Here is a 23934-nt window from a genome sequence, read left to right as displayed (position 1 = left end):
ATGTTTAAAGAAATTAAAGACTCATTTTAAAACCCTCCACAGCATCCTCGATCCACCTACTGACATCGAGCATCCGAAAGACGAAGAGGATGGTGAGACAGATTTTTCCTATGGAAGTGGAATGAATATGCACCAGCTCTAAAATCCCCCCGAGGAAGTTCCAGCCTCTCATCTTCACTCTGCCACGGTGACTGATAGAAATTCAATAACAGAGAGACATTAACTAAGTAAAAGCAATGAAAATCTGCTGAATTAGTTCAAACATCAACATCTCCAAGGATAAAATGTCACATTTGGAGAAAATGGACAGCAAAGATGATTTCAGATATATGACAGATGTGATCTCTGGACAGGTCGTAACCCTCTTCAGCAAATCATATGCTTGAAATCATCTTTGGAAATGCAACTTTCTCCAAATATGCGATGTTTTCTCCTTGTTAACATTTCATTTTGTTAAGCTGAGATATATTATATCTTGATCATACCACTGTTAGCTCCCAAAAAATCTTTTTATACTGTGCTCCATTAGTCTAAAATACTGCTGCTAATGTTGCTGTTTGAACTAATTCAGCAGATTTTCTTTGCTTTTATTTAGTTACTGTCTCTCTGTTATTGAATTTCTATCAGTCATCGTGGCAGAGTGAAGATGAGAGGCTGGAACTTCCTCGGGGGGATTTTAGAGCTGGTGCATATCCATTCCACTTCCATAGGAAAAATCTGGCTCACCATCGTCTTCGTCTTTCGGATGCTTCCCCTTATGGCTGCAGTTGAGCATGTGTGGCTGAATGAGCATGCTGACTTTCTTTCCAATACCAAGCAGCCTGGGTGCAGTAGATCCACTAATGGGTGCTGCAGATCATTCTGTGTCCTCTCCCTCTCTGGTTTCCATGGGCCACGCTCTTGATGGGCTCTGGATACTGGAGAAGGGATGGCAGAAGAATAAAGCTCCGCTAACTCCAACCGGTCGCGGCAGATGGCTGCCTCCTCCCTGAGACTGGTTCTGCTGGAGGTTTCTTCCTGTTAAAAGGGAGTTTTTCCTTCCCACTGTCACCAAAGTGCTTGCCAATGGGGGATCATCTAATTGTTGGGGTTTTCTCTGTTGTATTATTGTAGGGTCGTTACCATACAATATAGAGCCCTTGAGGCAACCGTTGTTGTGATTTATACATACAAAGAAATAAATAAATAAATAAAACCAAATATAAATAAAAATTAATCACATTGCTGCTGAGGGAACTGCAGTTGGCCACTGTGAATCTTATAAAATTGAGAAAGAATCTTGAGCAGGAAACAAAATTGCTTCATCAGAAAAAGCTTGTGAAAGCTCAGAGGGCCTCCCTGCTGCTATCTATGTGCCTCATATAATCAGTGGCTCTGTTGTTGAACCAGTCTTCATGACATGCAAGTACCTCCTTTATTGTTATCAGCTAAATCCACACTTCAAGTGTTAACGGGATGGTAGTCCCAGTGTTGTAGACTGTTATCTTTCCACACCAACAGAAAAAGAAAAAAGTCTTTATGGTGTTTGTGTAATGCATCACTGTGATCTCCTGATACGGGGAGACAACAGGACTGAATCTGATGAGTATAAAGTCAAATGCACACTTCAAGTGTGAGAGGGATGCTAGTCCCAGTCCTGTAGACTGTTACGTTCACTGTAATTCAGCAAAGGCTTCTAAGAGTACAACTCCAACATGACTAACAATAAGCAGGAGGCAAAGGACTTTTGTGATCATCCCTTACAAGCCCAGGCTTTTTTCCCGCCTCATTCCCACATTGTCTGCAGGTGAGTTGAGGAGGCTATGCAGGGTTCTAACATGGGTTATTAAATACGCCACATTGCTAAAAGTTAAGAGCATTGACACAGATAAATATGAAGTGCCAAATGAAAGCAGAGGACTTCCCTGCATCAAAAAGTGGTTAACATCAGTTACCCAAAACCAAAGCCATCCACCTCACTGTCACCGGATGACTCCAGCTCAGGATACAGCTTCCTCCAACTACGAAACATTAGTGGTAACAGAAGCAACAAACGTATCTCTGACCTGCAAATCTAAACGTCATTACAGGACACAGCGGTCCAGCCTATAAATGTGCTTCTTTTACATTGAGAAACTTTACACCAGGGTTTATTTTGTTTTTTTGATTTATTTAGTAAATTTAGACGTCTGCACTGGGCAGACATAGGTGAGCTGTGACAACGGTGCTTTGGCTGTTTTATTCATTTAAACCCTCCTCTACCAGTCGTTTAATGTGCGCATTTCCACAAAAAATCTCAAATGACACATTACTATAAGCACTTATCTGAGCAAAAACAATACTGTCAGTTTTCTCACCTGTTTCATAGTTTTGGTTTTTGTATGCACTTGGAGAAATAAGTTTAAGTGTGGAAGAAAGCCTAATGCCCTCTGGTCCCCAAGGTCTTTGTGCTTGGTGTTTGTTTTTTAATGTGTTTTATATCCGGTTTCTTTCAGTGGGTGATTGAGTATGTGTGTTAATGATCCTAAAAAGCTGTAAATGACCACAGTAACTCTGTTGCATTACAGAACTCACTGATAGTTTGCTGTTAATAAATTGATTAAAATTGGAAAAACAAACAAAACAAAAAAACACACACCAAAAAACAAACAAACAAACAAACAAAAAACAGTGATTACAAGGCCATGTTTTATTTTAGATGTGATATATTTTTGTGCACCTACACCAGATTTTTGTAAATAACACACATACATACATTGAGCTGTGTGTCCTCTTAACAAGACAGGAAAGTAAAACAAGCAGCATAATGACTGCCATCTATTACTAACCCACTCGTCATGCTGAAAGTCAGTTTCTACTATAAAGCTATACTAAAGACTAAATAAACCAAAAAAAAAAAAAAAAAAAAAAACCAACAACCCAACACTTATATACATTCATGTACAAAATAAGTTAAATCAAAAGTAGTAAAGCAGAAACTGAGATTTACAAAAGACAAAACAGCAACATAAAAATGTTTAGTTTTCACCTAACAGTGTTGTCTCGCCTTCAATTTTTAAAGTGATAGCAACATAGAAACAAAATGCTGTTGGGGTCTAGTTAGCTGTGCCTCCATCTTCAGGTACAGATTCATAACGCTGGAGCTAGAGAGACAGAGAAGAAAAAACCCAAACATCTATGTTAGTCGAGTTTACAAGCCTTTCAGGAGCTCCTTGTGTCCATGCAGACTGTCAGATAAAAAAAATAAATAAATACACACTGTTACAGACAGGTATCAAAAAGCATCATGGCAGACAACACACTGGCCCACGAGAAGCGGTACAACACTCATACCAGAAGCCTTGGAATAGAGCTGTACCACGACAAAAGTAGGACGTGGTACATGATTGAGGTTTGCTTCTTTTTTCCTTACTGGTCTGGACACACTATGCACTACAACATAACAAAATTACCAGACAGTCACAAGGAGTTTTTGAGCCAATTCCTTTTCATTGCACTTCAGGAGATTATGTGATTGGTATAGGAAAGAATGTATGGAAAAGATTAAATTGAAAAATTATACATGATCCAAATTTTTCCAGCAAAACAGTTTCACAAATATGAAGTAAAATATTGAAAACAAACAACAAACTGGGAGGGATCAACTGCATGTTTTCAGGAAAGTATCACTCGTTTACATTTGTAACACTGGTTAAAATTTGTTAATGCTTCAATTGACCACACTGCTCCAAGGTCATGGGGTCATTTTGTCTCTCTTTGTCTCATTTCAAGGTATGTTGGATATGTTGCGCTACTTTTGTGCATGTTAAAGTTTGTAGTCTGAACTTTAGAATAATTGCAGACTAAAGGGTCCATTTTCGTGTTGTATTAAATTTTGTATTGATGTGAAATCAATGCACAACATTTTTTTGCTTTTTATTTCAACTTGTGGTATCTTGGCATTTATTCTCGCCAGCTGTGGGACACCATGTCTTTTTGCATTCTGTGTCTAAGTATAATGATTGTGCTTCAAAAATCTTAAAATCTAAAAAAGGTTTAAAAAAAAAAAAAAAAAAAGTCTTCTTTGTACAAACCACTGGAGGCTTACCTTTGCTTTAAGCTCTTTATTTTCTCCTGCCAAGCGTGCACACCTTTGCCTGAGATCAATCACCTCCTGCTGCAGAGCCTCAGCATCTTCTGAAGTCTGGCCAACAGCACCGAGGTGCTGCTTGACAAATCTGGGAGAAGGAGCCAGTTAAAGAATCTACAGCTGAAGGTTCACCTCAACACACAGATCATAATGTTGCAGGCTCATAATGTTTCAACAGATTCAGCTTGTGCCATTAGAAGGATACTCCAAAGCGTTGTTGGGCTTTTCTTGTTGTTCATATAGCGACACTAGAACTGAAGACCAGGAGGGGGAGGGGAAAAAAAAAAAAAAAGAGTTAACAAACTTTCTACTTATCACTGACTGTCAGTAATAGGGATGGGTATCGAAACCCGGTTCTTGTTGAGAACCGGTTCCCACTGTTTCAATTCCTTGGAATTGTTTGCCATTTTTGCAAACGATTCCCTTATCGATTCCAGTCACCCCGAATGATGTCACCACGTTGCGGAGCGTCATTTACCTGGCAGGAAACGCTCAAAAGTTTGGTTATACTTTACGAGAACGGATAACAACAGGGCAACTTGCAATACTTGCAAAGTAGATATTTCATTTAAGGTAGGAAACATACGAATATGCAAAAGCATTTGCTCACAAAACAGGCGATAACCTTAAATGAATGTCGTGTTTTTAATTCCGCTCCGGACTCGTGAATCTCAACCCAGCAGCAGCGGTAACGTTTGCACGTCCTCTCCCGTTAATACGGCAGGTAAATAATCAACTAACAGTGCATATTACGTTAGCGCGATCTGCCTTATTACAAAACCTGCCATTACTGTGCACTGCATTTAGGTGACCATGATGAGAGAGACAGAGTCTGGCTGGCTCAGATGCTGGCAGTTCTCGCTGCAGCCTACCGGTAGCGTCTCCTTTCAGGCCAGGATAGACGAATGTCACCGAGCAGTGACTAAGTTTGTGGTCAAAGGCTTGCACCCATTTGCCACAGCAGATGCCCCCGATTTTCGGTAAGTGAATGTGTTTGTAGGCAGGGACATTACTGGATATTCTTGTGTAATTGCTACAGAATAATTTATGTTATACTTTGTTATTGCTACAGAAGAATATTTATTTTATTATTTTACATTTACAATTTTTTTTACTGGGGACCCCGTGACACCCCATTGAAGAGCCATAGGCTGTGGATCTCTTAAGAGCTCACTGTTGGGTTTGTAAGGCCATGTTACTCCTAAATTTCTATCTTGTTCAAAGAGAAGATATAAAACAAAGTTCTAAGCTAATCGACCTTAGTGTTCTCCTTTTTTAAAAAGAATCGATCAGAGAATCGAATCATTAAACAGAATCGAAAATGGAATCGGAATCGTGAAAATCTTATCAATACCCATCCCTAGTCAGTAAATACTTGGATGGACTCTTAGTTCTGTTTACTTGATCTCTGATAACACAATTCGTGAGTTAAATGGCAAATTTGGACTGTTTACTCAAGCAAAGTCCTTGTACTGTGCATTTACGTTAACTCAAATCATAATCTAATGAATTTGAGAAGTTCTGCACCATTTCTTACAGTGAAAAACAAGTCAAAAATTCGTAATAGGTGGAAAATCCTACAAAAAATTTATGTTTGATATCTTACATTCTCTAGAATACAAGCTATCAAACCATGTTGTTAAGGTGTGTTTACTAAAAAGCCCGACACTGGTGAAAAGATTTTCGATGTTATGATTTTCCCTCAAGGCTGCTTGGTGTCAGATAACAATTTGCAGCGCTGTCAGAAGAGGGTCTAGCTTTCAGTTGTACTCTGTAATACTTTGCGAATAGCTCCCAAGGCTAGTATAAGGACTTTTAACAGAAAAAAAATGCACCATACCACTAGTTAGACTGTCAACAACACCGGCTTTCTCCAAGTATCTCCTAAACTGTTCCCTCTTGGGGTCTGGACCCTGCTGGAGGAAGAAAAATAAGACATGTTATTACCAGCTAATCATAAAGTACCTTTAAGCTGTCACATCTTGCCGTGTGAGTGGCCCAATATGATTAAGAGTGTCCTCACTATTTGTAATTTCATCCTATTTGATGCCCTGCACTTTCAAGGTGTAATAAAGAAAGTAGTATTTGTAGCCGTAGCTAGTTTATTTACGTTCTCCAAACTGTTTACCCACAAACATTTGCAGACCACCATCACCGAGAAATCCCAAATACGAGCCGTCACAGGTGCGATGGCGACCTCCTGATGAGCCTCCCTCCCTGCTAACATTAGCTTAGCTAGCTTGAAGCACAGGACATGAAGCGGGTTCTTAAAAACAGCAGAGTAAAATGAATAGAATGGAAGCACACGCACTTACTTTATAATGTGCCATAGTAATGTCGGTTAGAAAGCTGCCCTTTTTCGTGTAGACAGCTCCTATATTTAGCGTTCCGCTTAAAATGGGAGCACCTAACTTTGAGAATAAGGTACACCGCCGGCCGGGTCGGTAAAAGTTTACTTTCGTTTATCTTCTTCGCTCAACCAACTGCTCCACAGAGTCAAAGCTGCATTCAGGAGTTCCTCGGAAATATAAGAACGTGCAAAGGTTCCTCGTCATGAAACCAGTGATAAATTCTTACATATCTCCATTTCTGTTGTTTTTCCTCTTTTACAAAGCACTTAAAATTGGGCCAGTCTACGATTGGAGGGCAAATAATGCGTCAAAACTGGTAAACAAAACAACAACAAAACAATATTATTATGTGTTTAAGAATAATAATAATAAATAATAAACCATCAAAAAATTAGACGTGTCCAGCTCAGGCAATTTTTATACAGATACACTAGGTACACTTTTTAAGAGTTATTGTAGTTGCCGTATGCTATGCCGCATAGCATAGGCAATATAATTTACACAACAATAGATTTATTTACACAACATGGATTATTTAAACTGTTCTGCAATTGTGGAAGGAAATAATTCCTACATTTCAGAAGGCTCCTGAAAGCCTTTGCTTCACTGTAGCGGGCGCCTGCTTCCATCTGCTGGTAACAACACAGCATAACACCATAACCGCTCACTTTCTGTTTGGTTCGTCTTCATTATATGTTCCCTTTCAACCCAAGATAATTTGTGACTATTGTGTTAGTCCACAAAAAAAAAAATACTCTAGGTGGTTTTGAATAGCTCATTTAAAAAAAATAAAAGGTTTTATTATCTCCTCATTCGAGCGACAGTTCACAAAACAAGTCCGAGTACTAGTCAGGTGACAGCCGCGAACCTCATTAAAGTGGCAGGCTGCTCGGCCAATCACCTGTCGAATTGTAAACCAAGCAGCGAATCAGAATCAAAGGGCGGGACTAAATGGTGAGTTTTTTTCAGGGCGAGAGGAAATCCTAAGGAAATGTGTGGGATCACGCTCTGCGTTTCCAAGTAGCTCAGGCGTTATTGACAAACTATCTCCATCGGGTGACGTTACTTCATGGTGCCTACCAACGGCCCGCTACAAACAAACAACTAACCGATAAAGTAAACGGGGGGAATAAGGGGGGAAGCGACCGTGCTTAGGACAAAATGTCGATTCAGTACGAGGTGGAACAGCTGTCTGACAGCTACGGGGTTGCGGACTCGTTTCCCAAAGATTTCGGTTATGGTGAAGAAGAGGCCGACATCGAGGACAGCCCGGCACCGTCCGACAGCAAACCCAGGATCCTGCTTATGGGCCTGAGGAGAAGCGGCAAATCGTCGATACAGAAGGTAGGCAGAGATGTTAAACTGTTAGCCTTCCGAGGCGAGCACCGCCTGCCTCAGCCTCACGCGAGTATAAACGGGACGTTAGCCAAAATAGCTACCGAGTTGGGTTAGCATGTCGCGAGCGATGACGGTTATCAGTCAGCTGACAGCGTGCTCAGCTACGTAAAAATGGAAGAAATAATAATAACAATCATAGTCATAATAAAAAAAAAATTGTAGAAAGCTAATGGTCACTTGGTTATCAGTGTGAACTAACGCCGGTGTGTCCGCAGGAGTGAATTATTAATCAGCTGAACAGAGGCGCTCGGTGCATCTTTAATGGTGCGTGTGTACATGCAGCATGTGACTGTTTGGTTAACAACTTGTCCCACATGCAAAAGGGGGGAAAAAAAAAAAAAAAGAAAAATCTATGTCAGTCCCACCCAGCTGTGCGGTATAGATTTGGAGTGTGCCTTTCACATGACATCAGAGCGACCACACCTTTCAGTCTGCAAGCCATAGCACTTTTTAAATCAGTGCAGCACGTGCAAGGCCTCTTTACCTGAGTTGTACCCATTTTATCTAATTAAGAAAGAAGGAGAAAAAATTTTGTTCGGCCGCTACTTACCCCCCTCCAGTAACTGCCCCTGTGCATGATGGACTATTCAGACGCTCCCACACTCCCAAAAAAATCAGGAGCAGCCAGGACTCCAGTTTGTTTGCTCCAGGAAATTAAGCCCGCCGTATAGTGACACAGCTCCTTGTTAGGAGATGACCTCAGTAGCTGCTCTGAGATTGCTATGACCAGTGACACCTGTGTTTTCACCTGAATTCCTAATCATTCATTTCATAAGCAGTTTTGGCCTTCCATTAAAGCATATTCATGACTGTTTATAAAATGTTTTAAAAAAAATGTTGTTTAATTTGCTTAAGTTTGAAATGCTTTTTTGATTTTTTTTTTTTAAAAAATGGCCAAAGATAGTTAAATCTATGGATGATGATTAACACAGACTTTTTGCCCTAGCTAAATGCAGAGAAACGCCACCCTCACCCCACAAAGTAAAACCCTGTATGAGTGTAGATGACATTTAATATGAAGGCAAAACCTCTGTCAGCTTTGGCCACTGCTGTAAGCCTGGAGCCAAAAAAAAGTTGACATTACAAGTTATGGCGGAGGCAACAAGCCACCAACGCCTGTGGAAACTTTGCAGTTGTTGGCAAAGGGGGAAGGCACGTTCGGAGGCAGTGAGAGAGAAGGAAAAGCAGGAGTGTGGATATCAGAGAGGGGACTTGTGGATATTGTGGGTTGGTGCTAGGGATAGGCTCAGGCGGAGGCAGATGACTTGCTATGGTGATCCCTCATAGGAGGGCTGATGTTTATCCAAGGTAGCAAATCCATTTTGTGGTGTCGAAAGAGCTGGAAAAAAAGGCTTGTTTCCTTAAAACAAAACGAGAAAGAAGTTTTTAAAAAAGTTAATATATGTAAAGAATAAAAAAAAAAAAAAAAAAAGTTCATTATTAGTAATCCAGTTAACTACAACATAATTAAAAATAGGCACAGTATAAGGTGGAATGATAAGATTCCTTAAAGTCCAGAAACTGAGTCTCAGTTAATTTTGTTAATTCCCCAAAGTATAGAATTGTAACTGTAAATAATCAAATGACCACAACCACCTGTCATGCAGCAAACCCTCAAGGTTGGTTCCACTTTTTCTAGTTTTTTTTTCTTTCTTATCTTTATTTCATTTTTCGTCTATAGGCCGCTCAGAATGTTTCTTGGCGTGCCACTTTCACTGTTGTTACACTGTTGTTTAATAATAGATTAGCTGTAGTTGTGCCTTCTATGATATTTTATTATTTATGTTCAAATCCAAGGAGGAAGTAGGAAAAGGCTGAATATAGCTTGACGTGCCGCAAACCTAACCTACAGAAAGTGCATGGAGAAACTTTCTTGTGAAGAATCACACTTCTGTGCCAGTGCATATATGTGCACTCGCACTCTGTTTGCTATAATCCATACACCCTCAAGTCGAAGATTAACATTTTGATGTAAGCTGCCAAATGGGCCCGAGAAACATGTGATTTGGATTTTTTTGCTGGTTCATCGGCCGGTGACCTCAGTGGGCGACACATTGATTTAAAATGCCAGCAGGGGAGCAAATACTCCTACCACATCACACGTCCACTATATCTCGTTTTCTACCCTTTACAGTATTTGTTAGGCCTTCCTCTCATTAATTGTTAACTTCAGTTCAATGTACAGCAGCAGCTTTACTGAAAGCTGAAAAATGCTGACGAGAATGACGTGTTGCAATGGATCTGAGTCTGCAGTGTTTTGCCCTTTTCCCTCTTGTTCTACATGTGATGTCTGGATGATATCTTTATGCTAGAGTAACACTATAAGGCAAATTACAGCAATGTTGTGATAATCTTTCACATGACTGCAATATTTTAATAATGGGATTATGCAACAGCCACTTGTAAACCACAAGTGAAGAAAACCTTACACGTGTCTTCACACATACAAATGTACGGTCATCAGACTTAAAACGTTGTTGGATGACTTCCAGTCTGTTTAAATTCACACCTGCAACAAAAGTTAACAAGGTTATTATACTGAAAAAAAATTATTTACACATCTGTTAGACCCCTTCTTTATGGCCACCTCCTCAAACTCTTCCGTGAGGACAAACATCTCAGTTTAAACATGTCAAATCTCTATGAATCTGCCCAGGGTCTCCCTTTGGTAGGACACACCTGAAATTACTCATCTAGGAGGTTCCAACAAGGCATCTTAGTCAGATTCTCAAATCACCAAAGTCCCTTCTTTTAGTGTGGAGGAGTACCAGCTCATATGTGAGCCCCTTCCAAATTTCTTAGCTCCCCAGTTTTTATTGAAGTATTTATTTAATATAAAAATAAAAACTAGACTTTAGAAATAAAGAATTGTAATAAATTGATAAAACTAAATTGATATCCAACACACTTGATTTAAGAAAAACATACTTGTTATGTCGGTGGCAGTTAAGAATTGATTGCAGTATTGAAAATTTGAAGAAGTGCATGTTTGTCTAGTGACTACAGTGATTAGTGCAGTGTCCTCTGTCCCCAGTATTTCCAATAAATAAAGATGAAGTAACAAGAACAGACAGACGTCTTTGCATTTTTTCCCAGCAGCTAGTGTCAGAATTACCACAGATTTGTGGTCACTGCTATATTAAAGTTTCAGTGACCCTCTTACAAAAGTGTAATTTCTCATAATCCCACTGTTTGCTGAGTGTCATCATATACCAGTTTTCTCCACTAAATTTAATTAATGTAAATCCGGTTCCTCACTTTAGACTCTGTTTGCATTTATTCAACTGAAACATGGCATCAATTTTCATTTCAGGTGGTATTTCACAAAATGTCTCCCAATGAGACCTTGTTTCTGGAGAGCACCAACAAGATCTACAAGGACGACATCTCCAGTAGCTCTTTTGTCAACTTCCAGATCTGGGACTTCCCCGGCCAGGTCGACTTCTTTGACCCCACCTTCGACTACGAGATGATCTTCAGAGGAACCGGGGCTTTGATATTTGTTATTGATGCTCAGGTGAAATAAAGAGGAAGAATTGTTTGATAAGATAATGTGTAGAAGTGCAAAATCAGACCACTTTCAGAATCACGACCACTTACATTTTTATTAAGATGAAACTGTACAGAAGAAGAAAACAGGCATCCAAGTATACACCCATTTCAGCACTGAAGAATGAGCTGGGTGATGAACAGCCAGAGTGGCTTGAATAAAAGACAATTACATGCCACGGCTTTTATGCCTGCGCTGTCCACATGACTCTGAGTGCTTTCAAGAAGTAATCTCAGCTGCGATATAAGCCACAGCTCATCTGATTGCATGGCTTTATTTGTGCTCAAGGTGCATCAGATTCAATTTGCTTCAGCAGTTGGTCACACAGTGATATGAGAGGAGAGCTGTTTTCCTTTTGCTGTTTTGGGAGGCGAGGCAGAGGTGCATTTCCTCAAACCTCACTTTAAACTGATGAGAATGTACTCCTCCATGTTATCTGGAGTGACAGCTAATAATTATGTTGGGCTTAGCTCACAAGACTGTCATTCTCACTTCTTTAAGAGGAAGCGCATCTTGATTTTCCTGTTTATGTCACTGTGATAACTATTTTTTATTTTGAATTAATTAATTAATTTTTTGAAGGACGTTGTTGGATATTATATACACTCTATACGCTACATTAAAATATTTTCTCATAATGTTTTTAAGGTTTAAAAAAGAGCAGATTATGGATGTAGTGTTCTGTAACAATAAAGCAGCATGGTAGTATTAAAATTGTTAAATATTCTATGCTACATGTTGTTTCTGGTTTTGTGTCCAGAACAGAAGATTATAGGAAAATGCTTTAAATCTAATTTTAGATTCACTTTGTGAACGTGTCTGTTTTTGTGTCATCTTCTTTGTTATAGGATGATTATGTGGAGGCTCTGAGTAGGCTTCATCTCACTGTGTCGCGGGCCTACAGGGTCAATCCAGAGATAAACTTCGAGGTGTTTATCCACAAAGTTGACGGCTTGTCAGATGATCACAAGATCGAAACCCAAAGAGACATCCATCAGAGAGCCAATGATGATCTGGTAGATGCCAGTTTAGAGAAGCTGCATCTCAGGTACGATTAACTTGTGATTATTTTAATCATCTGTAAAAGCCAGAAGAAGGGAGGGGGGGGGGGGGCATCCATCCTGTTTTATATTTGATTTACAGCAAACAAAGTTTCACACACTCGATAGCACAATACAATAACTCTAACAGATTTCACTAATCAAGTAAACAGGCCACAGCTTAAATGGTCCTTGGTACAAGTTGGTACAGCAGTTAATCGCTTACCCCAAATCTCTCAGACAAAGCGTAGTCTCTACGTAATCAAGTTTGCTTCACTTGTTTGATTGGATAAACAGACACGAGTAAACACAAGTTTACTCGTGTAAACTTTTTAAAAATTAGTGACTGCTACGTCCCGACCCTCACCTATGGCCACGAGCTGTGGGTAGTGACCGAAAGAACGAGATCGCGGATACAAGCGGCAGAAATGAGTTTCCTCCGAAGGGTGGCTGGCCTCTCCCTTAGAGATAGGGTGAGAAGTTCGGCCATCCGGGAGGGGCTCAGAGTAGAGCCGCTGCTCCTCCACATCGAAAGGAGCCAGTTGAGGTGGTTCGGGCATCTGACAAGGATGCCCCCTGGGCGCCTCCTGGGTGAGGTGTTCCAGGCATGTCCCACCGGGAGGAGGCCCCGGGGCAGACCCAGGACGCGCCGGAGAGATTATATCTCTCGGCTGGCCTGGGAACGCCTTGGTGTTCCCCCGGATGAGCTGGAGGAGGTGGCTGGGGAGAGGGAGGTCTGGGCTTCTCTGCTTAGGCTGCTGCCCCCGCGACCCGATCTCGGATAAAGCGGATGAGGATGGATGGATGGATGGAGTGACTGCTTCAATCAGAGGGGCTTTTTGTTTGTTTTTCCTTTTTTCAATAATTGCAGTAGAAAAGCCATTGGGATGGTTGTTTTTATTAATGTCATTTGCTAATTGGTGTGGATGCTAATAATAAGGCCTAAAAGTAGCTTCTGTTTCCTTCTTTACATATCCAGTAGTCTGTGTCTTCAACATTGTCTGCATAGTTTTAGTGTTCCTGTGAGATTCCTCTTTGACCTCTTAATGAAGCAACAGTGGCCTCTGCTACAGCTATCAGAGCTGTTGTGATTAAGGCTCCAAAGGGCAGAAAAACTTAAGATGCAGAAAGAAAGCCAAAGTACACATCTGCTGTTTGGTTCATCTTTGTGTGCACAGAGCACACCATGGTTTGTTGTTTTCTGGCATAAATGCTAACAGTTTTAACTTTTATGTAGCCTGAGGACATGTGAGGATAAATGATGGCTTCCTAAATATGTTCATTTAGTGGTCTTTAGATTAAAGAAATTATCTTAAATTTTGTCATTGAATGCAATTAATACGTTGCCATTTCGCACAATGGATGTCATGGCTTCAGTTTTTTTAAATTCTTTATTTGGTTTGTTTTGATGTGTGATTGGTGTCAAAAATTCACCATCATAGTAAATTCATCTTGTGAAGCCTCAAGTTACTTGTTTTGGCTATACCCATTCTACTGTTTTGAAACAAGAGGAGGTAAAAGTAACTAAACAGACATGGACATTTGATACTTTAAGTACTTCTATTTTTGATTCTAATGGGGACCATCATTTACAAAGTGAACATTATGTTGTATTAATTAAGATTTGAAAGTAGTCTTTAAGACTAAACTTGTCAGGAAAGGGTTTACTTTGGTCATAGATCTGTGGAGGTGAATAGACATTTTGTCAGACAGTATAAAAATGTAGCGCAACTTCTTAATTTGAAAAGTAAAGTCAAGGCCAAAGTGTCTTAGACATGCATTGTTTCTAATGGCTACCACACATGATTCATTTTTGTGATATTTTCTAGCGTCAAACTAGTCCAGAATTACTAGATGCTGAAATTTATGTTGCAGCTCTAATAAGAGGAGTTAATGTTAATTGCAGCCTTTGCTCCGACACACTGTATAGGAAGCCTAAATGTGTTGTGTAGCACATTAAACAGACTGTCGGGGTTGAGCCTGGGCAGCTCTGCAGCAGCTTTACTGTTGATTTTTAGGACTGTGTTGGCACACTGTGGGGTGTTTTATGTGGAGTGAGATTGTTGTTTATTCTGGTTAGACAGCCTGAGCGGTCCTGGATATATAGTGGATCCCTGCCTTCTGCCTCTGGTGCTTTCTTCATCGTAATACATGGTGAAGTTGAGCTCCTGCCAAGTGTATGCAGACACTTCCATTTGGCTCACACCACTGTTTTCTCAGACACAAACCTTTTATTTATACATCTCACTAACCAATGTCTATAAGTCATGTGTGGCTAGTTTTCAGCAGTCCTATGAAGACTGTGTTGTTTTTTTTTATTTGTTGGATTTTTTTTGCCAAGTTAGCATTAAGTTTTTATCCTTGTGCTTTTGTCTGAATCAGGCTTTAATGCTTTGATTCAGATCTCTTTTCTACAATTCTGCAACTGTTTGTCATGTGATCTCGTGACTCTATGTATTTTTACCTGGTTTCATATGCATTTTGAGGAAGTGAGAAGTATTTCCTACTTGTAACAGCTTATATGCTTCCTTTTTTCTTCATCATTCAGCTTTTACTTGACGAGTATTTATGACCACTCAATCTTTGAAGCCTTCAGCAAAGTGGTGCAGAAGCTCATCCCACAGCTCCCCACCTTGGAGAACCTCCTAAATATCTTCATTTCTGTAAGCACACAAAAACAAACCCTTTATGCATAAGAATTCTCTTGCAACTTTGTCACTGATGGAGTGATTTATGCGTGACAGCATTCATGGCGTGAGTCATTGCCAGCACGGAAGCCACATTAGTTTTGGCAGTTCCTCCACTGTCCTTACAGCCTTTTCTGAAGATATTTGAGATCCTCAGTTGTAATGCTACTTCGTCCCACAGTGCTAGTAGTAGTCGCTCTGTAACTTTTAACTGATTTATCTCAGGGTATGAGATAAACCCCTAACCCTAACTTTGAGTGGAGAACAACTGTTTCTTCCTTAAATGTACTGGTTTGGTAAGATTTACTCTATCAAGGCAGTCCATTCAGTAAACAAGTTCATATTTAGTTTGCCAAGTTTATTTTGGATGAGGTTTGGGTAACTAACAGGTACTTATCTGTTTAGTTATACGAAAAACATGTAAACAAAAACAAAATGCTCCAAAGTTATTGTAAATTTAAATCAGCAGCATCTTCAAAACAGCTTTAATAACTTTATCCCTTTTTAAAAAATAAATTTATTTTACAGTTGTATTAGACTGCATCAGTTTAAGCTTGTTGTGTTATAAGTTGACAGTTATCTTCACATGTAAAGCTTTAAGTATAAAGCTTTGACTTTAGCTTGCTCTTATGACACATTGTCTTCATACCTGAGTTACTGTGGGATCTGATTGTGTATATATGTTATAATACACGATAAAGTGATGAAAAAAAAGCCACAACTTGCTCATTTCCCATTCATTTTGATTTTTTTAAAAACATTCATTCTCATGAAGTTTCAGAGTTAGCTCATTTTCTATGTTTTATATTATTTTGCTATTTCAGGCTTTTAGACCATTTAAAAAAAAAAACAAAAAAAAAAACTTTTGTATTTTACAACCTGATCATTCACAAATCAAATATCAGATTTTTTTGTTTTGTTTTGTTTTGTTTTGTTTTGCAGCCCTTGTAAAATAAACTGTAAGTTAGTTTATTCTCTCAGTAAGGGCTCTGCTACCAGACATTAATTGTAACAGGAAGTAGCTTCCTGTTTCTTTACCATATAACACTTTTTGATTGCCTCTTTCTTCTGTCTGTCCTTTGTTTGTCTGTCTTCTTGTTGGTGACAGAATTCAGGGATAGAGAAGGCCTTTCTGTTTGACGTGGTCAGTAAGATCTACATCGCCACAGACAGCTCTCCTGTGGACATGCAGTCCTATGAACTGTGCTGTGATATGATTGATGTGGTTATCGATGTCTCCTGCATCTATGGGTGAGTTTTGTGCTTTAGTGATGCACCAAAAGAGGTCAGAGTTGAGTAATGAGTGCTCCATGATTTGATAAACATAATTTTGGTCAGTGGTGTCTATAAAGTTAATTTTATATTAACTTTTTGTATTCATTTGCATAATAATAACTACCGTCATATTTGCTTGAATCTTTTGAAATCTTTTAAGCCTTTAAGAGACGGAGTTCACCCACGTGCTGTCTGAGGGTGCTTTCATTGAAGCATAACTTAATTTATGCACAATTAATAACCTCATAGACAGGCTGCAGTTTATTTCCTGTTTCCTCTTTGAATGTTACAGTGTTTTGTTGTGTTTCACTAGTCTGAAGGAGGATGGCAGCGGCAGTGCTTATGACAAGGAGTCCATGGCCATCATCAAGCTCAACAACACCACTGTGCTGTACCTGAAAGAGGTCACCAAGTTCCTGGCCCTTGTCTGCATCCTGCGAGAAGAGAGCTTCGAGCGCAAAGGTAAGCTGTCAGATGACCTGTGATCCTCTGCTGCTCACTCGGCTTAATTTGGTTAATGGTTTTGGCTTGTGTCAAATGTCTTCATGTTTTCTTTCACTTTGTTTATCAGTGCAGTAATAGTGTGTGTCTGCATGTGTACAGATGGAGTGAAATTTGTAAACCTGGTTGTTATCATGCACTGAAGTACATTACACAGAAAGACAGCAAAAATAAACAAAAGTTGGGAGTGATAAAAGGAAGCAGTAATTGACTTTCAAGCTCCAAAAACAGGAGATCAACCACTTACAATTAATTTAAATAGCAACATACTTGATGGCAGTTTGGGTGAATATATTTGTGGCTTGTGATTGTCTGAGCCCATCTGCAGTTTGTTTCCCCATATTATGGAGAGTGGGATTATTTTTGATACTTAATTGCGTGTTTCTTTTAGAATTCAGCACAGTCGATGAATTCTAAAGTGAAATTAAAAGTTTGTCCCATCACAAGCTTGTAGCTGGAGCTGTTGTGCTAAAGGAAAAAAATAACAATTTGTAAGTTTGTAGCATGTTAGCCCTGGATCAGTTTGCGTATTCAGACAAGCTATGGGGTATACTATGAAGGACCTTCAACTAGAGATGGCACGATACCACTTTTTTATGTCCGATACCGATATCATAAATTTGGATATCTGCCGATACCGATATGAATCCGATATTGTGTGTTTTTTAATCAATAAAACTATTTTTTTTAATATCTTGCTGCATTTTGTATAAGTTCATACTCAAGTTTAAATAAACAACAACACTAAAGCTATTCTGTTATACCTGTGTGTAAAAAAAAATACACTGCACCCAAAATATTTCATAGTTCAGCAATACTGATCAATCTAATAAACCTTACCTAACTTAAAACCTAACTTAAACCTACTCCATCCTCCCTATTCTGGTATTTTAAAGAGTACTTAGCAGAAATATTAAGCAAACTAACTAATAGGGTTGCAAACTCCCAGCAAAAAAAAAAAAATAAAATAGGGAACCACCCACCCTCCACCTCATGATGCTTAATCGATGTAATCAACTTTAATTTGATGCAGGGTGGAAAAAAAATGCACAGAAACAAATTATTTTTCAAGAATAATTAAATAGATTCAACATCTTTCTTCAACAGAATTGCAGAATTCACAGATGGTACCTTCCCAAAGGAAAAAGTACTATAGCTTACTAGGGTATATAGACTTAAGAGTTACTATATATAGTAATGGACTTCTATACATTTTACATCAGATTAAAACTTTGGGTGTAAGATTCAGATAATTATTTATTAAAAGCTAGACATTTTAAATGAGAATAAGAAAGAAAAGTATGTCTTTGTGCCCCTTTTCCCTGTTCATGCCCCTATCGGCCCCTGGCTAAACTTTGCTAGATCCGCCCCTGCACAGTTACCAGCCGTCAGCTACGTAGAAAAGGATCCTGGTGTAGAAAGTAATATTAAATAAATTCTAACAACAGCTTATCAAGCTTAAATGTGCTGCTGTTGTTCAGCCGCTGGTTTCCTCTTTCTGGTGCAAAGTGGGCCAAAAACAAAGAAGAGAGACAGACTTGCGACAGAAAAGCCGATCAGCTGATCGTTAAGCAGTTTCATGATTGAAGTAGCAGCAGGAGAGGGAGAGAGAGAGAGAGAGAGGCAGTCGCTCCATATATCGGTTGTTAAGCTTAACGTGGGAACGCTTTACAAACATTCAGAGATGAACTTACACACTTGCTTTACTTCTCTCTGGGATAACTTCCTCGGAGATGAAATGCTGGTTTGGTAGCGAGGCTACAAATACACACAGCCGCTCTATCACATGACGCATACTGCTGCAACCTGCTACTTATGAGCCGAGTTACGCTGTGTTGCAAGTTTTGTGAGATGCTTTTTTGATATTTAATGGATCGGATTACATTTTTTATTTTTCACCGATATCCGATCCAGTAATTTAGGTCAGTATCGGACCGATACCGATACGTAATATCGGATCGGTCCATCTCTACCTTTAACATAGCTGGGCTTTCTTTGCATTAGCTGGTTGGACAAAGCCTAAAACCTCAGGATGTCACATCATGGTTGTGGACTTTCTCTGCCTGTCTCAGGTTCTGTGAGTGTCACCTACTCTGATGAGAGATGTTATCAGATGATATTAAAATGCTAATAAGAATTTATAAGGAACATAAAAAATATAACATTGAAATGCAATACCGCAGCAAACGAGATGAGATTAATGCAACAGAAAATCACTAATCTTGGGATTTAGTGCAGTCTTAAAATAAACAATTCAAGTTAATTATTTTAATTCTTAGAGCACTCTCAATACTGCTGTTTATTTCTAATGTGATGGCTGCACATTAGAGTGCTGAAATTTTAAACATCATACATTTAAACATTAAAAGGTTACTGTCCCATAGCCTAACAAAGGAGACATGGGAATAAAAGTTAAATTCAATTTATTGATCATATACGTGTTCTTTTTGTTTGTTCTGTGTGCTAATTGTTAAAATCCCAACAGCAGAATAAAATATAAAAACACTTTTACATTTTCTGCATCACCAAATGGAATACCTGCATATTTCACTGAGTTTTGAGTTAGTGTAACATTTACTCAACAAGTTCCACATATAAAATGTTCCCTTAGCAGAGGATCTATATCAAATTGTAAAGTTGTAAATACAGAAATCGTTGAAACCGTGCTGCTTCCAGAGTAATCTTTATAATTGGCAGCAGCATATGGCAATTCTATAGATTTGTAGACTTTCAGAAGCACTGTTACTACTACTCATTTCCAAATGGTAGTAAATGGCTTAACGTATATAAATGACCCCATATCTCAAATTGATTGAAGAAACGAGATGGAATTGACAAACATACACATATGTAAACAGACTGCTGAATTTGTAAGTTTGCTGACTTACCAAAGAATGAACCAGTTGCTTGTTCTTATGCTATTTTCATTTTAATAGAGAGAGTCAGAATATCAACCATAAATCCAGGAAAAAAAGCATGTCATTGAGTAAAATAAGTTTGAATCCCAAAGCAAAACATGATTTGGTACTTGGTGAAGAAAACCACCAAGTACCCCAGTTTGGCAACTCGAAGCTTCAGCTCCCTCTACAGGATTGTAGTCTGGAGACTGGCTCAGCTACTTTATGACTTTAATGGACTTTAGCCACTACATTGTTGACAATGTTTTGGGTCATTGTCAGGCTGGAAGAGCCATCCACGACCGGTCTTCAGTGTTCTGGCTGAGGGAAGGAGGTTCTTGTCTAACATGATACCTCGCCCTGTCCATTGGGCCCTCAGTGTGGTGAAGTTGACCTGTACCCTAAACAGAAAAACTGCCCTAAAGCGTAATATTTCCACCTCCGAGCTTGACTGTGAGGATGGTGTTCTTTGGATATATTCAACATTTCTCTTCTTCCAAACACTGCAGTTCAAGTCGATGCCAAAGAGGTGAAATTTTGGTGTCATCTGACCACAACACTTTTTCCCAAACCTTCTTTGAGTCATTTAGATGTCAACTGATAAACTTCAGATGGGCCTGTTCATGTGCCTTCTTGAGCAGGGGGACATTTTTGGTCCTGCACGATTTGAATCTATTACAGCATACTGTGTTACCAGTGGTGTTCTTGGTGGTCCCAACTATGTTCAGATGATTAACATGCTCCTCCTATGTAGTTCTGGGCTGATCCTCATCCCAATCCTGCAAAGAACTCCAGACGGAGGGCGAGTCAGTGATTTTTATATTTTATTCGATTTCCAAAAAACTGTACCAACAGCTGTTACGTTCTCACAAAGCTTCGTGCTGATGGTCTTGTATCCAGCCTTGCAGCTCTACGTTCTTGCCTTTCATGTCCTTTGACAGGTCTTTGGTCTTGCCCATGGTGGTGGAGAGTGTGGATTTTTGGTTAATATTCTCTCCCTCTTCGTCAAAATATAACTACCATTTAAAAATTAGTGACCGTTCATTTCATTGGAAGTGAGCAAACTTTCAAGTTCTGTGTATGTGTGTTTGTCAGACTTATCAATTGTTTAATGACATAGTTGTTTTGTTTTTTCGCGTTCCCAGGACTAATAGACTACAACTTCCACTGTTTCCGGAAGGCTATCCATGAAGTCTTTGAGGTAGGAGTTTCCACTCCGCGTCCAGCTGGTCTACAGGCAATGGGCTCACCCTGCTCCAAGGCTGTTGCACTCAATGGCACACCACGCAACACCATCTAGCTGCTGATGCAAAATTTAAAAAACAAAAAACAAAAAGATGCAACAAGAAGGAAGAGGAAAGGAAAGATTAGGAAGGGCTCGGGAGCCTGTAGAGAAAAGACTACAAAACTGGGGCTCACCAGCGCACCAGTCACTATCCCATGCTCCCAGCACTTAAAGCACTGAGAAATGCCTCAAGCAAAGAGTGTGGGAGCAGCAGTGGAACACAGAGGGGTCAGGCCAAGATGGACGATTGAAGGGAAATTCAGGCATCAGGTAAATGCAAAGCACTGTGTTAGCTTTGAGGAAGCCGAGAGACTAAACTGCACCTGAACAGGAAAAGGTTCAGGATCTTTCTTTGGATTTCTTAAAGCAGTCAAAGGCTGTGATAATTAGCTGCTGTTTCCTCTGTATGAACAATGTGATGTGGGGGAATAAAACCCTCTGTTATAACCTCTTCATATGGACAAACTGTCAGTTTGGAGGCTTCTGTCTCGTGATGAACCCACCCCGACCACTTCTGTGCTGAAAAAGACGATGGACGCAAACTGCTGGTCCAAACCCAAACATGTTCAGAGATGGCCTTATGTAGATAAAAGCTTGACTGTAGTGCAAGCTTTTTCTCTCACCACCATTCACCTCACCTTACCTGAATGCTGCCCAAAACTTGCTTTTTGGTTTGACTAGTGAAGGGAAAATAAGCAGACTAAAAAGGGATTGTGTTGTCCAGTTAAAGTGTGTGTGTGTGTGTGTGTGTGTCAGTCAATGAAAGGTTTTGATTAAATCCCAGGCGAGTTATTGTGAAGGAACTTTACAGAAAATGTATATATGTCCTTTTAGCTAAGAGCAGCTTAGCATGATTAAACTCCTCTCATTCAGTGAAAATAACTCTTCTGTGCTCGTGCTCCACTGAGGAACAACTTCTGATTGACTTTATAATGAATAGAAAAAGGAGTTTACTGGAAATTTGGACATACACATTGCAAAAGCACTGCCACCATGAATGAATCGGAGCCAGTTACACTACGCCACAATTTAAGAAAAAAAAATTAATTAAATTTGTTAAGTATGAGTGAGGTGCAAGGTTGATGAACAGGTCAAGAAACCAGATGGACTCACAGTTTAGGATTGTCAGACATGTCAGCATGCTTGCATGCTTTTCCACTCAGTCACAGTCCCGCCAAAAATTATTAACCCATGTAGCAACCTGATTTAGTTTAGTCCTGATGAGCGGAGTCACAAGAGCAAATCATTACTCCAAGCATGCATACATCAGTGTGTTTTTTCAGTTGCATTGTTCTCAACCAAAACATTGTTTCTTGTTTTGAAAAGGGGAGAGTGGAAATCGAATTAACAAAGAAAATCAAACTGCTAAAGTAGGAGAAAAAGACCAAATTTTATTATAATCGCCATTAAAATGATGCACTGTTCACGTCTGTATGTTTGTGTTTGCTTCTGTCAGGACTGAGAGGTAAAAGCTCGTACCAGTTGCACCTAAATATCGGGACTTTGACTCAGGAACCAGGATTACCACATTATCTAGCTAACTTTCCTGAGTAAAACTGAGTTCTAGTTTTGAAGGTGCGCTTGGTTTTGTTCAGCAAAGTTATTCAGGTAATTCTGGTGCTCCTTGAAACTGGCCCGAGAAGTTGTTTCATTAGTCACCTGAGAATAAGTCGCCGCTTCATTGTTGCACATCAGAACTGTGGTGGATGATTGATTTCATGTAATGTGATGCTATACTGTGTGAAATAAATGAAAATTTAAAGTGTGTTCTTGTGCTTTTATTAGTTAGTTGACTAAGAAATATTTGAGAAACTCCGCATGAATGTCTGCATTCTGTTTGACAACCCTTTCTTCACTATCTAATGCAAAAGTGCAAACAAACACAAGATGGTGCTGCGGGACCATCCAAGTCTCCTCTCCACTATTATATCCAGTTTTCTCTTTGCCAAGACCAGTAAGTCTTTTTCATACTTGTTAAAAATACAGAAAGTGTGCATCCATTGCTTCACCTGTGCGGTGAATTATACAGCCTGTTAAATGTCACCAGCGTCTATAACAACAGCGAGAACTGCTGCTTCGTTTATTGGTTCTGCATTATGAGCATAACAATAGAATAAATTGGATTACTCAGTATTGAGGAAACACAGGGGTTTACTCGCATCCAATTTATAAAAAAGGCATCTTCATGCCGATTCTATGTTTTCGTGTTAAAATGCCAAATAACCGTTTTAAACATTTGTTATTTGCTCAAAAAAACTACTCCAGTATAAAACAAGACAGACTGTTAATTGTCAGTTTTCTTAAAGTTGGCTGTTTGTTGTTCAGATGGCATCATAATGAGTGAGGAAAGAAATCTCCCCCCCCCCCCCTTTTCTGGTTTAGTGCATATAAAAACAACTCAGTGAATAGCTTCACCATGCAAGTTATTCACCAGTTAAGTTAAATAAGCCTCACAGCTACTGTCACGACCCATTATGTGGGGAGTAGGCGAGACAGCTAAACACCACTTCCACACAATTTAGATGCAATAAAACACTGACAGCTTTTTTATCCACTTCATTAAGCCAGTAATTTCTTATAAAAATCTCCCGCATTAATCCTGCCGATGGTTTCCCTGCGGTTCCTTAAGCTCTCCTCCAACCTTAGCCGCCTTGCTTTGATGCTTACTCAAATAGGCGCTAATTTGAGATAAATTATGCATCCACATGTAGCCTACCCATGCCAAAGAATATAAAGTGTGACACTGTGAAAGATGGTGAATTAAAGCAAAGTGTGATACCTTGACGGACTAATGGCAGATGGGTTAGGCCTGTCAGCCGGATGGTTTGTTGATCTGCATGTC

The 23934-nt window shown here is 39.5% G+C and overlaps 2 protein-coding genes across 7 annotated transcripts; one reads left to right on the top strand and one right to left on the bottom strand.

The window, feature by feature from the left end:
- Positions 1-2649: 2649 nt before the first annotated feature.
- LOC116320906 (c-Myc-binding protein) lies at positions 2650-8565 on the bottom strand. 6 transcript variants are annotated; one of them, XM_031740637.2, is made up of 5 exons: positions 8408-8565; positions 5949-6024; positions 4314-4362; positions 4067-4196; positions 2650-3122 (listed from the first exon to the last, which is right to left on the bottom strand). In XM_031740637.2, the coding sequence occupies exons 1-5, from the start codon at positions 8432-8434 to the stop codon at positions 3075-3077; spliced, it is 330 nt and encodes a 109-aa protein (XP_031596497.1). In that variant the 5' UTR covers positions 8435-8565; the 3' UTR covers positions 2650-3074. The 6 variants fall into 6 exon arrangements, with proteins under 6 accessions (XP_031596497.1, XP_031596498.1, XP_031596501.1 ...); XM_031740638.2 differs by having other exon boundaries at positions 5949-6021; positions 8408-8562; XM_031740641.2 differs by lacking the exon at positions 8408-8565 and adding an exon at positions 6424-6609 and having other exon boundaries at positions 5949-6021.
- Positions 7037-22859, top strand: rragca (Ras-related GTP binding Ca). The gene is made up of 7 exons (XM_031740636.2): positions 7037-7803; positions 11171-11374; positions 12256-12455; positions 14996-15110; positions 16243-16385; positions 16723-16871; positions 20953-22859. Exons 1-7 carry the CDS (start codon positions 7621-7623, stop codon positions 21105-21107), a joined length of 1149 nt encoding a protein of 382 aa, XP_031596496.1. The 5' UTR covers positions 7037-7620; the 3' UTR covers positions 21108-22859.
- Positions 22860-23934: the final 1075 nt, after the last annotated feature.

This window comes from Oreochromis aureus, linkage group 11 (genome assembly GCF_013358895.1).
Source record: "Oreochromis aureus strain Israel breed Guangdong linkage group 11, ZZ_aureus, whole genome shotgun sequence".
Lineage (NCBI taxonomy): Eukaryota > Metazoa > Chordata > Actinopteri > Cichliformes > Cichlidae > Oreochromis > Oreochromis aureus.
The sequence above is the reverse complement of the archived record's forward strand: the minus strand, read 5'-3'. Positions and strand labels throughout refer to the sequence as shown.

Bases quoted from the DNA above. Each gene is read 5' to 3' on its own strand.
- rragca (XM_031740636.2), top strand. From the start codon at position 7,621: ATGTCGATTCAGTACGAGGTGGAACAGCTGTCTGACAGCTACGGGGTT. The intron at 11,375-12,255 runs GTGAAATAAAGA...TCTTTGTTATAG, and splicing joins TATTTGTTATTGATGCTCAG to GATGATTATGTGGAGGCTCT. The intron at 15,111-16,242 runs GTAAGCACACAA...TGTTGGTGACAG, and splicing joins TCCTAAATATCTTCATTTCT to AATTCAGGGATAGAGAAGGC.
- LOC116320906 (XM_031740637.2), bottom strand. From the start codon at position 8,434: ATGCACAGGGGCAGTTACTGGAGGGGG. The intron at 4,197-4,313 runs GTATCCTTCTAA...TCCTTCTCCCAG, and splicing joins AAGCCCAACAACGCTTTGGA to ATTTGTCAAGCAGCACCTCG. The intron at 3,123-4,066 runs GTAAGCCTCCAG...CTGTCTCTCTAG, and splicing joins ATAAAGAGCTTAAAGCAAAG to CTCCAGCGTTATGAATCTGT.